The 16,807-nt window shown below is 31.1% G+C and overlaps 1 protein-coding gene across 1 annotated transcript; it reads left to right on the top strand.

Annotated features, from left to right (window-relative positions):
• Positions 1 to 188: 188 nt before the first annotated feature.
• LOC137815361 (rust resistance kinase Lr10) lies at positions 189 to 3,443 on the top strand. The gene is made up of 4 exons (XM_090303361.1): positions 189 to 222; positions 372 to 731; positions 1,096 to 1,102; positions 1,872 to 3,443. Exons 1-4 carry the CDS (start codon positions 189 to 191, stop codon positions 3,058 to 3,060), a joined length of 1,590 nt encoding a protein of 529 aa, XP_090159487.1. The 3' UTR covers positions 3,061 to 3,443.
• The last annotated feature ends 13,364 nt before the right edge of the window (positions 3,444 to 16,807 follow it).

Here is a 16,807-nt window from a genome sequence, read left to right as displayed (position 1 = left end):
GATCCACCAACCTTTGATAGGTTGTTTTTTATATTCTTCAATCCAAACGATATTTTTTTCTAACAAAAACCAAATATTTCTAGCATAATGTTGTCTTGTCTTCAATACATTCTAATTTAGTTATAACTTGAATAGCAGTCCATGAAACTCAACATCTCATACTCAATACACCATCTACTAGGTTGTCAATGATTGATAATAAATATGAATCTTTTCAACATGGTTTATTTAAACTTGTAAACACTACAAGAAAATCATGAAATAGAAACCAATTTTTAGAGACCGAAATAATTAGTTGCAATAGTAACTAAATTGGTTTCTAAATTAGTTTATATTATTGTTAAATAGTTTCTAAATTGGTATTTAATTAGCAACCAAAGTTGATATATACCAAGCCGGTCTAAGAGCCTCTGTAAATTGGGAATCTCTGAGTTTCTCGCATATAGTGTTTGTGAATTGTAAGGATTGGGTGAGAGAGAAAGGGAAGTATGTGGAGAGTGGAGAGTGGGTGAAGTGGGAGGGGAAGGGGTATGCATATGCAATTGGTGGAGACCTAAAAGCAGAGGACTTAGAAGTTGGGTGTGAGGTAAAGCTTGTTGCTCCCACTTCTCTCTCCACTTTCGATAACCATTCCTACTCTTCCATGCACACCGCACTCGCCTATGGATTCCAGATTTCATGGATAAAACTCGCCTGTCAGAATCTTTGTCAACTAAGAGTGGTTGTAACAAGTAAGAACTTTTGCATCTTCATTGATCTATGTTTATTTTTTGTATTAGCAAAGAATTAATAAAGTTAAATAAAACATTTGAAAGATGATACAACTCAACTCGTTTATAAAAAATATGAGAGAGTAATGAGCCTCCATTTGCGAACAAGACGTACCAAAATGAGTTGTGATACTAGTTTCCCTTTCCAAATTTTTCATAATACACAACTAGTTTAAATGAGCCTGTTGTATACCTGTCATCTAACCCACAACTCTAAGTAAACTGAGTAAAACTATTAATAGTTAAACTTAATTAGTATCATTATGACACCGAATCAACTCCTATCCATTTATCCTTACTAATAATTTTACATTCTACAAAACAGGTGTTTTGTTGTTTTAAAAAAAAATTATGGAATAAAAATTAATTTTAGAAAAAAAAATAATTAATTATTATATTGACTAAATTATAGACTATTTTAGAGACTAATTTTTTTTTAATTTTTAAATTAGTTTCTATTATTGATAAATAGTTTTTAAATTGGTATCTAATTAGTTACCAAGATTTTTGCTACCAAATTTAGAATCTAAATAATTGATAGTTAAAACTTTGGTAGCTAATTAGATATTAATATAGAAACTATTTATCAATAATAGAAACTAATTTAGAAACCAATAATTTTTTTAGTCTCTAAAATGATTTCTAATTTAGTCACTAACAACTAATTATTTTGTGTCTCTAAAATTGATTTCTATTTAGTAATTTTCTTGTAGTGTTATAACATACACCATAAAATAAACAATCCACATAAAACAAAATTATAATTTTAAAAAGTTTAAAGAAACTAAATAAAGAAATTATTTAAAAAAAATTGTTTGCATATTTTACCACCATCACTGAATTAGGTCTTAGGACACATTAATGTTACAGGAAAATTTATTCATAGACAGCAACGTCAAAAAACAAATTTATTGATAATTAAATTTACACTTTTTGTAATGTTACTAAGTAAATAGATGAGTAAAGTTTGGATTTTATGAACGATAATTTACTTTATCAAATACTTTATTATTGCATTAGGGTAATCACTCAAGTAACAACTTCTATTGATAATTAAATTTACACTTTTTGTAATGTTACTAAGTAAATAGATGAGTAAAGTTTGGATTTTATGAACGATAATTTACTTTATCAAATACTTTATTATTGCATTATATTATTAGGTAATCACTCAAGTAACAACTTTTTTGCAGGTATTCTTGTATATATCTGGGCTTTAGTATGGGCTTACAAAGTTTTGTTTGGATTGCCATTCTTAATTGTTATTTTTATATGTAAATGGAGAAAAAGACATATGTCAATGTATGAAAATATTGAAAATTACCTTGAACAAAATAGTTGGGCACCTATTAGATACTCATACAAGGAAATCAAGAAGATGACGGCTGGTTTCAAATATAAGTTAGGTGAAGGAGGATTTGGCTCTGTCTTTAAGGCAAAGTTGCGTAGTGGACCTTATGTCGCCATCAAAATGTTAGACAAATCCAAAGGAAATGGACAAGATTTTATCAGTGAAGTTGCAACCATTGGAAGAATACATCATCAAAATGTGGTACAGTTAATTGGATTTTGTGTTAGTGGCTCAAATCGTGCTCTTGTCTATGAATTCATGTCCAATGGATCTCTTGATAAATTTATTTTCTCAAAAGATGGAAGTGTACATTTAAGCTATGAAAAGATATATAATATATCAATCGGAGTGGCTCGTGGGATTGCTTATCTCCACCATGGGTGTGAGATGCAAATTTTGCATTTTGACATCAAACCTCATAACATCTTACTAGATGAAAACTTCATCCCTAAGGTTTCTGACTTTGGATTGGCAAAGTTATATCCAATAGAAAATAGCATCGTCACAATGACTGCAGCAAGAGGAACCATTGGATATATGGCTCCAGAATTGTTTTATAAAAATATTGGAGGAATATCCCATAAGGCTGATGTTTATAGTTTTGGAATGTTGTTGATGGAGATGGCAAGTAAGAGGAAGAATCTAAATCCCCATGCAGACCACTCAAGTCAACTTTACTTTCCCCTTTGGATCTATGATCATATTAGGGAAGGGGAAGATGTAGATGTCGAAGATGTGACAGAAGAGGGAAATAAAATAGCAAAGATGATCATAATTGCATTATGGTGTATACAACTAAAACCAAATGATCGACCCTCAATGAATAGAGTAGTGGAAATGCTTGAAGGGGATATTGAAGACTTAGAAATACCTCCAAAACCTATTTTATTTCCAGAAGATGAAACAGTGAGAGAGTATCAAACAACCAACTCTAGCTAGATACATTCAATGTTGAAACTATTTATTGGTAAAGTATATACTATTCCACTATACACAACATTGCTTATATGTTTCACTTGTTTATATTATTTTGTATTTTTCAGTGAACTATAAGATACAAGGACATGTTATTATATTCTAAAATGGTTACATGAATTGCATGCAAAATGGCCAAAATTTCTGCTTTCGATTTATTACAAGAAGAAAAGCCAAAGACCTACGTAGAATTTTGATCCTTATAGACTTCCCTGTGACAATATTTAGTGAATGATAACTCATAACTTCCATTTATGTTTATTTTCATTTTCCCAGAAACTGGTGGTTTCCATCTAGGTATCCGTGCAAAGTCCTTTATATCCTTTAGGGTGTGTTTGGATCCAGGGGTGCTACTGTTGTCGACGACGGAAGTCACAACAGCACCCCATTTGGTTCCATGGTTTGTTGCGGGTGAGAGTGCAGCGAAAGAGAAAGTTGAGCGAATTTGGTTTCTTCTGAAAGGTGAAGAGAAAGTGTCACTGTGCATTGGAAGTGCCAAATCATCACGACCCATTTCCAATCTTGCCCTCACTTTTTTGCTTTTTTGTTGCTGGATTCAAGAAGCACATGCCTCTGCATGCATGCCAAGTGAACAGCAAGATGCGAAGTGCATAGCAAGAGATTCCTGACTTGGTTCAGGAATCTATTGACCACCTTAAAGTTTGAGACCTCATGAATGAAGTGGGTGAGAGGTAGGTGTGTGAGGTTCCTGGTTTTTCTTTATAAACGTTGCTTCTGAGTGAAACAATTCACAGATAAGCGAAGAGCAGAGCGAAGCATAGAGTGTGTAGTTGGAGAGATTCGTAAGTGATTGTGTGTGTTAGGGGCTTCATTAACGTAGAGGTTATTCATCTGAAAGTGGTGTGTTCATCTCTGGGTTCATCTGTGCCTTCATCTGGTTCATCTGAGGTGAGTTCATATGTTTCATTCAACGGTTAATCGATTATGGGTCAAATATCACAGGCAAAATAATCGATTATGGTGGAATCTGCAAATTTTTCGAGGGATAATCGATTATGTATAGTGTGTAAAATGGGTGATAATCGATTATCTGTTTGGGATAATCGATTATGGTCTTTTTTAGCCTATCAGCATAATCGATTATGCTTTGATAATCGATTATGTGATGTGTGTGAAATGGGACATAATCGATTATGTGTTTGGGATAATCGATTATGGTCTTTTTAGCCTATCAGCATAATCAATTATGCATTGATAATCGATTATCCTCTCTGTGTAAGTGATGCCATAATCGATTATGTTCTTGAATTTTTGAAATAAAATTGTTTGTTAATTTATTTGTTTTCTGGTATTTTCAGGTGTGTTGATCTTCCTATAAGGCATCCTATTGCTGTTGTTGCTGTTGTTGAGTGCTTATCTTCAGGTTTTAATTATTTTTTATGTAAAATTATTTTATTTAATTTGTGTTTTATATTTATGATTATGGTTTTGTAATATAATTTGTTTAGAATTTATTTTAGTTTATTATGTTAAGGCTGTTGTTGTAATATAATTTTTTTAGAGTTTAGTTTAGTTAATTATGTTAAGTTGTTACTAGATAGTTAATTAAATATGTTAAGGAGTTTAGTTAATTAAATTAATTTTTTCAGTTGATTTATTGTTTTAATTTTTGTAGATAGTTATTAATTTTTTAACATTTAAGAAAAAAATTTATTTCTATAAAATGAATTATTTAGAGAATGTATACAGAAATTTGTAAATTTTATGTTTTTTATTATATTAAACATAAATTATTAATGTTATAATTAAATCAAACAAAAAAGTTGTTGTCATTAAAGAAAAGTGTGAAAAATTTAAGATAAATATTGTTAATAAGAGAATAGATATTGTATAATACTAAATATACAAAGTTAATAAATATTGTATAAGAAAACTGAAATATTGTATAATAATAAATATACAAAGTTAATTTTATTTAACATTTAATTTAATTGTTTATAAGAGAATAGATAATTTTTTTAAATGTATATTTGTAGTCTGTATGGTTAATTTTTTTTTAATTGGACATAAATTATTAATGTTATTAGTTGAAAAGATTAAAAAAAATGTTTTTGTAATTTTTGTTATAAGATTTAATTGTTATAAGAAAAAAATAAATGTATTTAAAATGAATATTATTAGAAGTGGAATAATGTCAAATGTGTAATTTGTAGGTTTCTTAAAAAGTAGTTAATAATCTGTAGTTAATATTATTTTAGATTGTACATAAATTATTAGAAAGATAAAAATAAATGTATTTAAAATGAATATTTGTACAAGTGGAAATAGAAATTTTTAATTTGTAGGTTTTTTAAAAAGTAATTGATATTTTAGAAGTGCTATTTTTAATTGATATTTTAATTATAAATGTAGAAAATAATTATTTATTCCAAAATGAATTGTTTATGAAACAGATTTAATTTTTTTTTTTTTACAGAATGGAATTAAAATTTTAAAAATATTTTGATAGGGTTTTTATTTTTGTAGATTAAACATAATTTATTAATGTTATAATAGAAAACATTATAAAAATGTTGTATTAATTAAAAAAACAGTAAAAATTTAAAGTAGAAATATCATTTTGAGGTTTTTTTATTTATTTGTATTTGACATAAATTATTGGTGTTAGAATTAAATGTTAAAAAAAAATGTTATACTAATTTAAAAAGTAAAAAAAAGTTTATTTTAGATTGATAATAAATTATAGCAAAGAAAATTAGAAGTAGAAATAGAAATTTTAGGTTTTTATTTTATTTTATTTGTTTATATTTATTTGTTGTTTGATTAAATAATGTTATTGAATGATATAGTAATTTTGATTAATTTTTTTATTAAAATTAATTAAAAGTACGTTTTAGGGTAACTGTATTGGTGTACTTTTACACCGATACGGTAACCGCGTTCGGTATGAATTCGGAAAGAAATTATGACGAGGCAGAGATGGTACACTTTGAGGAAACAGTTGCAATTTATGACGATCTTGTTGCGGCGAACATGAACTTAATTTCACAGATCGAAGAACAAATAAAAAAAAATAATGAAGGTGCATCAGTCATGATTCTTTGTATGATTGCCTTTGGATTGAAATTGTTACGCACAATGCCTACTACAAGCAACTGTATCAGTGAGTCCCAACCACAAAAAGAGCGTCGCAGACAAGAATTGATGGAGTACTTGGTTCACACTGAACAGTCTCGTCACATTATTCGCATGGGACCAGAAGCTTTCATTAAATTATGTGAACGAATACGGGGAACTGGACTTGTTAAAGATGCATATCGATCAACCGTGGAAGAACAAGTAGCGAAATTTCTTCACATTATTGAGCATAATGTGAAGAATCGAAGTGTGTCATTCTTTTTCCATCGGTCTGGAGAAACAGTTTCCCGTCACTTTCATAATGTTTTGAGTGCCATTTTAAGGTTGGAGGGGGAATTTTTAATTCAACCAAATGGAACGGTTGTAGAACCACACATCCTTAACAACAGTCGATTTTTCCCCTACTTTAAGGTTTGTTGATAAAAACATTACTTCAAATTATGTGTAATGTCTTCTTTAGGTTGTGGTTAATTAAAGTTATGAATTTTTGTTTACATTAGGATTGTTTAGGGGCCATAGATGGGAGTCATGTACGTGCTAAGGTTGCACGTGCTGATGCGCCTTGTTTTCGAGGGAGAAAAGATTGGCCAACCCAAAACATATTTGCAGCCTGTGACTTTGACATGAAGTTCACATATGTCTTAGCCGGTTGGGAAGGAACTGCCTCCGATTCAAGGATATTGAAAGATGCTTTGGTACGAGGCGATCCTTTGGTTATTCCAGAAGGTTAGTTATAGGGGATTGGGTGTGCAGAAAAATTAAAAGGTTTTAGTAATATATACTAACCCAGTTTTCCACAATCTTTGTAGGAAAATACTATCTTGGTGATGCAGGTTTTATGTTAAAACGAAATGTAATAACACCTTATCGCGGGGTCAGATACCATTTGAAAGAATATTCGCGAAGAGGACCACAAAATGCAAAAGAGTTGTTTAATCATCGACATTCATCACTTAGGAATGTTATTGAGAGAACCTTTGGGGTGCTTAAAAAACGTTTTCCAATTATAGCCAGTGGGACTGAGCCACATTATGATGTGGATACCATGACAAAAATTGTTTTAGCTTGTTGTATTCTGCATAACTTTCTACGCGGGGTCGACAATGATCAGTCTCTGCTTGAAGAAGTAGATAATGAATTGTTAGAACAAGATGTCCAACCAAGCACCACCCATGCTCGTGAACATGATTACAGGATAGGGTGTGATATTAGGGATGATATAGCAAACGAAATGTGGCAAGATTATGTAAACAATTAATTTAATGAAATAATTTATTTTCTACCATTTTTCAATGTTTGTCATCCTAACTTTATTTAAGTAAATTAGATGGATCGCGGAAAAAATGTGGCTTCAAATTCATCAGGTTCTTATCGAGAGTTCACCAAGTGGACGGCGGAGATGGACCTAATTTTGCTCAATGCAATGATTGACGAGGTACGAAAAGGGTATAGAATTGATGGTAGCTGGACCACTCAAGGATACACTAACATAGTTATGGCTTTAAATGAGGCTGGTTTATCGGGTCTTAAGAAAAATAATGTGAAGAACCGGCAGAAAAGCCTGAAGGACAGGTGGAGGGAAATCCATGATTTGTTTGGTGGATTGAGTGGTTTCGCATGGAACCAGACCACTAAACTTTTTGAAGCCGAGGACGAAGTTTGGAGTGAGCTGATTAAGGTACAATGATAAGTACTTTTTTACGTAAGATGAACATTTAACTTCACATGTCGAATGATATACTAATATGTGAGATGTATGTAGGCCAAACCATCTGCGGCAAAATGGCGTTTCACTCCCATTCGCCATTATGACCTCATGGAGGAGTTGTGGTCTAATGATAGAGCCACGGGAAGTCGGGTGAGGACAGCCCGTGACATGAATTCACCTCCTGACATGACCAATTTCAATGTCAACCTTGGGGAGAATAATATGGATTATATCCCCGAACCACCGAACTTTGAGGAGGCAGATGACTACGTCCCACGATCACCAGCTGCTGAATTCCAAGCTGATGACACTCCTTCAGACACACCATCAAACACTCCTTCTATGCCGTCTGCTGGCTCTGCGGGCACATCCTCATCCCGAGGATCAAAGAGAAAAGGCCCCACTATGTACGGAATTGATGAACAATTTGCAATGTTGAATACTAATCTTCAACAATGCGTGTCATCAATGAAGGATGGAAATGAAAATGCCTCTCAGTTGGTTAATATTGCTCGTGCACAGGCAACGGCAGCTCAAGATATAGCTGCCGAAATTAGACGAAGAAACGACCTATATGCTGAGCATGTACACCACCATCGACGCCATGCCTCGTACCAGTACTCAGAGTCTGATATTTGGACAATGCTCGTGGAGCTAAACATTCAAGATGAACAACTCATGGATCAATGCTATGAGTTTTTATGTGACCATCCCCGAAGAGTTAAGCAACTATTTGGGATGCCATATGAGCGTCGAATGACAAAATTGTTTGGCTTTATGACTAGGCATTGATGTCATATCTCTGCATGGGGTTACCTTTAATTATTATTAATCTAATATTTGACTGTCTTTGTTAGTAGCTGGACATGTAATATTTGACTCTCTTTCTTACTTATTGGGTATGTAATATTTGACTGTCTATATTAGTTATTGGACATCTAATATTTTGTTTTGTGAACTCCTACTTTCATTTGCAATGTAATATTTTGGTTTTTGTCATTGTTATATTATTGCTTTATGATATTATGTTAACTTTTGTTTAGTTATTTATTGTAGTAATTGCATTATAGATGGCATCATCATCCCACAAACGTAACAGAACCCGTAAGGGTAAATCTCCAGCAGAAGATGTTGACGTTCCTCCTCCACCAACAAGGATTCCATAAGTTCTTGATTATTCAAGATACTTCAGTACCAGGCGTCAAATGGTGGTTTTTGAAAAGAACTTTCACGCAAGACCAGTATTACCACCAAAAGTGATGCATACTCCATTTTTTGCTGGTCCAGGATTTCAATTCCAAAATCTTCTGAATTGGCAAGGTTTACAACCTTTCCTCGGAATTAATCTTCCGTATTATGAGGATTTGGTAAGGGTTTTTTTATACAAATGCAAAATTCACACCTGCTGGTCACCTTGCCATTGAGATTTGCGGCAAAATGATACACATCAAAGAAGTGGATTGGATGACCATTGCTCATCTACAATATGACGGTCTTAAGTTAACCCCCGGGACGATCCCTGAGGAAGTTAATTTTGATCGAGCACTAGCACTATCCACCATGATTCGTGAAGATGTTGAAGGTCAAAATCTGAAAAATGTCGGTAGTCTGAACATGAATGACCGACTGTTGCATTACACATGGGTGCATATCTTGTGCCCTCGAGGAAGCAATTATGCACAACTGCTGAATGAAGATATTTTCATGATGTGGTTAATCAAGAATAATGTACGCATTAATTGGCCTCATTACATAATGCAACAGATCATCAAATGCCGGGATAACAAGATGCCTCTCCCATATGCAAATTTGATAACGAGGATCTTGCAGGTGTATGGCTTTGACTTGTCCAATGAACAAGCAACAATGCTAGGCTGGAATCATTACTTTGGGAAAAAAAGTATGACAAAATTAAATATATTCCAGGTCAATGGCATATGGCAACTTGGTAGACCACAACATGCAAACGAAGAAGATGATGAAGAGGATGAATTGCCACCACAAGATGATGAAGGTGGTCAACCTGAGGAGGAAAACCCCACTCAAAGGGAATTGTTAAATCAGATTTTGTCCGGCATGGAAAGAATGAATACCCGATTGGACAGAATGGAGGTTACTCTGGCTGACATTCGACGTCATCAAGGCCATTGAGTGTGTTATTATTATTTTATTGTCATTGTTATTTTTATTTCTAAGTTTCATGTTGAACATTGATGAATTGTATTTGTTATTTTTGACGTTGACATTGTTATTGTTAAGGTTTTATGCTACTTTTCATGCTACTTATTTACATAATCATATTGTTTTTAATGCAACTTTTTTACCATCTTATTACTTCGACAACATTGGTTAAGTGTCATTAATGTCTACGTATCACAACACGTCGTCATCTAGTTGTACTGGTTGTAGTGTGCAAAAACGTGGTACTTTTACCCATGCTACTGGGACCACAAGTGCCTTCGTTGATCCTATTTGTCATTGTGGACAATTTGCTGTTTTGAGAATAGCGACAACACAAAAAAATGCTGGGAAAAAATTTTGGGGTTGTCCCAACTACAAGGTAAAATTTATTCAATTAGGTTTCAAACAAACTTAAGAATGTTATTTTAAACTTATTCATTGTTCAATTTTATTGTTTTCTTCAAAACAGATTAGAAGTGGCATGGTTCTAGGCTGTAATTTTTTCAAATGGTGCATTGAAGACGTTGCCGATGAAAAAGATGAAATTATTATCATACAACGGAATAAGATATGTCTTCTAGAAAACCGTTTGAAGATCTCCACAAGAAGGATTCAAATGTTATTACTAGGAATGTCTTTTCTTTTTCTAATTAACATTATTATGTTCTTCATGTAATGACTTTACATTATATATTTTGACACCTACTTAATTTTCATGTTATATTCCAAATTTCTATTTTTTTTTCAATATATTTATTTTGCTATTCATAATAATGAAAATTATTATTAAAATTAATTTTATATATATTTGTATATATATAACATAACATAATTTATAAAATCATTTATAATATTAAAATTATGTAAATAAATTAACTTAAATAAAAAAAAAATTCTTAATTAATAAAATGTTAAATAATATAATTATACTTTAATTTAAAATTATAATTAACTAAAATATGAAATAGGATTAATCATTATTTATTCTTTTTTTATATAAAGGGTAAAATTGTAATCTTACAAATTTTACTATTCAAAATATATTAAAATACTCTCACAACTATCACACCATTCACAATTTTCAATAAATTTTCTTCACACATCCACTCTAACATACCCCAATCCAAACAACCTCAACTTTCTTCACACTTTCTTCACACTTCCACTCCCACTCACCCTTAACTTTCCACTCCCCCACACCCCTTAATCCAAACACACCCTTAGTGCCATAACAATATCATCTTATAATAAATGGATTTAACTTAAATTTTTGATATTGTAATTTTTAATATATTTGTTATTAATTTTTAAGTTAAAATAAATAAATATGAGTTGTCACATTTCTAAATATTTGTCAAAATATATATAATAATTACAAACATTGTCATGTACATTCAAACAATTTATATTTTAAATATATTTCATGTTAATTTGATTTATATAAATATGTTTATAATTTTTATATATATAAAAGTTTTTATGTTAAGCATCAATATGCAATTTAACATCTTAGTTAGGCTTACAATTCAAAAAAATTATTTATCAGTCCTAAATATTTCATTAATATTTGGTAATTTATTTGATTATTATTGGTTAAGACAATTGATTAAATATAAAATAAATGTTTTTAAGGCATCATGATTTATAGTTTTCTAATATCAAGTATTGTAAACATATATTTAGTTTTCAAAATGTAGATCGAACTAAATTATTATTATAGATTTAGTAAACTTTAATTTGATTAAAATGATTTATATATTTTAATAAATTAAAGCTTGTAAATCTATTTGAAATCTTATGTAAAATCTATATTTATAAATAAAAAATTACATTAAAAAATTTATTGATTAAAAGAGTGACATCTTTTAAACGGATGCAAATATTTTATTTTGTTCTTTATTTTTGTTAAAAAATGAATTTTGGATTCTACTAGTTTATTTAATTATTTACCTGAAATCACCAATTGAAGAAAAATCCCAAATTCGCAAATGATTATTTGAATTAATAGTTGAAGCATAATTCTTAACGCTTACCGAAATAAAAATGTTGACAGTTTGTTACAGGTTCAAAAAATACGAGATCATTAAATTTTTTTATTGATAAAAAAATAAAAATAAAATTAATCGAGACATTTTTAGGAATGTTTCAACCCTTATACAAATAATCGATATCTGTTCACAAAACTATGGAACAGGCCCAACAAGTTATGAAAAGGCCTATAAGATGAAGACCATGCTTGGGTGAAGAGATGGTTGAAGTTTCTTTGTAAACTCATTAGTTTGTGCTTGTAGGTCTTATTATACAATATATTATTTCAGTTTATTTTGTTAGATAAAAACAACAAAAAATGATGTACTCATTTCTTTTAATATGTTTAACTTTGAAATATAAACATGAAATGGAAGTGTGTGATGGGTGAATAAAGTAATGGTCCTGTTGAAAGAAGTAAGAGCTTATTTAAACCAAAGAAATCTACAATAAGTTAGCCATATTTTTTAAATGCAGCTTCTCCTATATCAGGGTAGTTAATAATCCTTTGTTTGCTTTGTTTCATAAGATCTCTCGTACAATAGCATACAATTGTAAAGAAAAGCATTTTAATTCCATATTATGGTGAATATGGTGTAGAAAGAAGGCAAACTCCAACCATCACATTAATCCTTAACCAATTACAATTATATCTCAGAAAATTGCCTAAGGCCACTCTAAGTAAGGAAAATGCTAATTTTAGTACAAAATGTGCTTTATTCTAACAGAGCAAGGGTTGTTATTGTTGTAGGAGGGAGCTGGAGAAACTTGGAGCACTAAAGTTTGCATGTAATCCTACATATGTCATTAGTTCATGCGCTGATATACTTCTGCATATGGTTTTGTTACTATGCTTCTATATTCTTGTTGCTACAAAGCCACATTTATGCCTTAGGACTAACACCTTCTAGTCTTATTTTTTCTACTCTTGTTTACAACTTTTGGTATGTGAATATGTACCATATAGCCATGACTCCAATAGTGGTTGTGGGTTGTCCTAAGGTTCTTTTTGGGTTCTTATGTGAGTCCTATGCATTTTGTTGGAGTTGGTTTTTAGTACAAATACAATGTTACACATAAAGTTTTGTATATGGGTTAGATCACTTCAATTAATTCATTAATTTAATTCTTTTTTATTGTTGTTATCATTGATACATGCTATAAAAAGCATGGCTTTCCACCTCATTTCAAGTTTAGAAATCAGAACCATGATTAGAGTCATGCTAATGCAGTTTTTCATAATACAAATTTTGATAATAATGAGCAGAATCATGAATGTTCAAAGTCAAAAGTGGAGTCTCAACAAATTGGTTTTACTCCTTAGCAGTATCAAACATTGTTAGCTCTTTTACAACAGGTCAAATCCAGTGACAATGTTTCTAGTCAAGTCTCTGTTATTCCTTCCAACATGACAACACAAACTGGTAATAACTTTATTTCTTCCTTCAGTTCTTGGATTATTGATAGTGGTGTTACTGATCACATTTGTTTATCCTTAACTTATTTCACATCATATCATCAAATTAATCCTATTTTTGTCAAATTACCAAATGAAATCAAGTCATTGCCAATTATTCTGGAAGTGTTTTTCTCAATCAAAATCATGTCATAGACAATGTTTTGTATATTCATTGCTTCACTTTTAATCTTCTTTCAGTTGCAAAATTGATTGATAAACTATCTTGTGTTCTTACCTTTGACTCTAATGGCTGTCACATTCAGGACAAAAACTCCTTGAAAATGATTGGCTTTGCTAAGATACAAGATAGACTTTATATACTCAGGATCTCATCTTACTAGAAACTTCAAATGAAACTCATCAAATCTACACACACCATCAATATTTTTAGTGTCAGTGCTAGTGATCTAGAAACCCTTTTCCATTTTCGATTAGGTCATATTTCAAATCAATGTATTGATGTTATGAAGAATAATTTCCCTTTCTTAAATATAACAAATCTTTTGTTTGTGATGTTTGTCATTTTGCAAAGCAAAAAATACTTTCATTTCCTATTAGTACATCTAAATAAAATAAAAAATGTTTTGATTTGATTCATGTAGATATTTGGGGACCATATTTAATACTATCAATTCATGGTTATAAATATTTCTTCATCATAGTTGATGACTATTCGAGGTACAGATGGATTTTTCCTTTAAAACAAAAATCTGAAGTTGTCAAGGTTTTGGAAAATTTTGTTGTTTTTGTTCAAACACAATTTGAGACGGCAATAAAAATAATAAGAAGTGATAATGGAACTAAATTTTTCATGACTAATTTTTTTGTCAATAAAAGAATAGTACATCAAACATCACGTGTCAATACTCCATAACAAAGTAGTATAGTTGAAAGGAAACATGGTCATTTATTAAATGTAACAAGAGCTCTCATGATACAATCTCATTTACATAAAATTTATTGGTCATATTCGGTGATACATGTTATGCATATTATAAACATGCTTCGCACACCAGTTTTAAATTATTCTTCTCCTCATGAAATGCTTTACAAAACTAAAGCAGATTTTAATGGATTAAAGGTGTTTAGTTCTTTATGTTATGCTAACACTTTGTCAACAAATAGAAGAAAATTTGATCCAAGGGCATCAAAATGTCTTTTTATTGGTTTTAAAAGGGGGACAAAAGGATATATTTTGTTGAATATTCAACCAAGATAAATTTTTGTGTCTAGGGATGTTGTCTTTTATGAACATGTTTTTCCATATCAAAGGGTTCAAGATACTAACAATGAAACTAACAGTCCTAATATTCATGATCAAATTTTTTTACTGAAGATCAACATGTTTTGAGTCAGCCATCACAAGCCATTCTTGCCACTTGTGATAATGGTGAAAATAACAGTAATAATAATTGTGACTGACACATTGAGGTTCCAGAAGAAGTTTGTTCCCATATAGACCAAAACCTCAATGAAGATCATGACATAGAACAAAATTTTGAATCACATCAATTTGTCTGAATGAGTACAAGAATAAAAAGACTACTTGAGTCTTTAAAGGATTATCATTGTAATCTTAATGTTTCCAGTACATCCTCAAGAGTTAAATATCCTTTGAATTTTGTTTTGTCTTATAACAATTTATCACCTTCTTACACATTTTTTGTTATGTCTCTTTCTTCGCATGTTGAGTCAAACACTTATTCTGAAGTTGTGAAACATGACTATTGGAGAAAAGCTATACAATGTGAGATATTTGCTTTAAAGTCAAATCAAACTTGGGAGACTGCTCTTCTGCCTAAGGACAAAGTTGTCATAGATATCAAATGGGTATTTAAAATAAAATATAAGGCTAATGGGACAATTGAAAGGTATAAAACAAGGTTAGTGGAAAAGGAATACACACAAACAGAAGACATTGACTACCTTGATACTTTCTCTCCAGTAGCAAAGATGACCACCATAAGGTTGCTTCTTGCTCTAGCTTCTATCTATAATCGGGAATTGAAACAATTAGACATAAACAATTCATTTTTACATTGAGATTTGAAAGAAGATGTATACATGGTTGCTCCTCCTGGATTGACTTCTATTCCACCAGAAAAAGTTTGTAAACTAAAAAAGGCTTTATATAGCCTTAAGCAAGCCAACAAAGAGTGGTTTTCCAAACTGTCATCCTTTTTTTTTTCTATGGGATATACTCAATCTATGAATGACCATTCCTTGTTCATTAATTCTTCTGAAGGATCTTTTACAACATTATTGGTGTATGTGGATGATATAATATTGGCAGGAAATGATAAAGGAGAGATTGTTCAAATTAAACAAGCCTTGAATCAGACATTCAAGATTAAAGATCTTGGGGATTTAAGATATTTTCTTGGTCTAGAAGTAGCAATAAGTAAGAAAGGAATAAGTGAATCAAAGGAAATATGCATTGGAATTGTTAATAGATGCAAGTCTTTTAGCCTACAAACCTGCACTCACTCCTATTGATAATCATGAAAAATTCTCTTCTATTGGAAGTGTTCCTTTCACATATATTCAAGCCTACGTAAGATTGATATGAAGGCTTATGTAACTCACTAATACCCGACCTGACATAACATTTTTGTGCAACAACTTTCTCAATTTCTTGCTAAGCCTACAATTGCTCACTATACTGTAACGATTAGAATTCTCAGATATCTTAAAGGAGCTCCAAGTCTTCGTTTATTTTTCTTTTCCAACACTTCTTCTCATCACAAAGCCTTTTGTGATACTGATTGGGGTACCTGTAGTGATTCAAGACAATCAGTGAATGGTTGAGTTCTTGTGAAGCTGAATACAGGGCAATGACCATTATTACATGTAAAATTCAATGGCTAACTTATCTTCTTCAAGATTTCAAAGTTCCTTTTAAGCAATCATCTCTTTTATACTGTGACAATGACTCAGCAAGATACATTGTAGCAAATCCAGTGTTTCACGAGCGTACAAAACATATAGAAATAGATTGTCACGTTGTTAGGGAAAAATTAAAGAAGAGTCTCATAATTTATGGGATAACAAACGACAATAAATGTTTGAATCAGTGATTCCATAATTAAACCAGGTTATCTTACAAAACAAGGTTGTTTTGGTTAGGTCTAGGGGCATACTGTTAGAATTGTAGGCCTAAAACAAGATGGGTGAATTGTTTTTAAACGTTTTTCGCAAACTTTGAAGGTATGGTGAAAGCCAATGAAGAATTAAAG

This window comes from Phaseolus vulgaris, chromosome 1 (assembly GCF_051622355.1).
Source record: "Phaseolus vulgaris cultivar YP4 chromosome 1, ASM5162235v1, whole genome shotgun sequence".
NCBI classification, from domain to species: Eukaryota; Viridiplantae; Streptophyta; class Magnoliopsida; order Fabales; family Fabaceae; genus Phaseolus; species Phaseolus vulgaris.
Note: the sequence above shows the minus strand (reverse complement) of the source record. Positions and strands in the feature narration are given on the sequence as shown.

Excerpts from the sequence above, each read along its gene's own strand:
- LOC137815361 (XM_090303361.1), top strand. The coding sequence starts at position 189 with ATGATTGATAATAAATATGAATCTTTTCAACATG. Across the intron at positions 223-371 it reads ATATGAATCTTTTCAACATG|CAACCAAAGTTGATATATAC; the intron begins GTTTATTTAAAC and ends GTATTTAATTAG.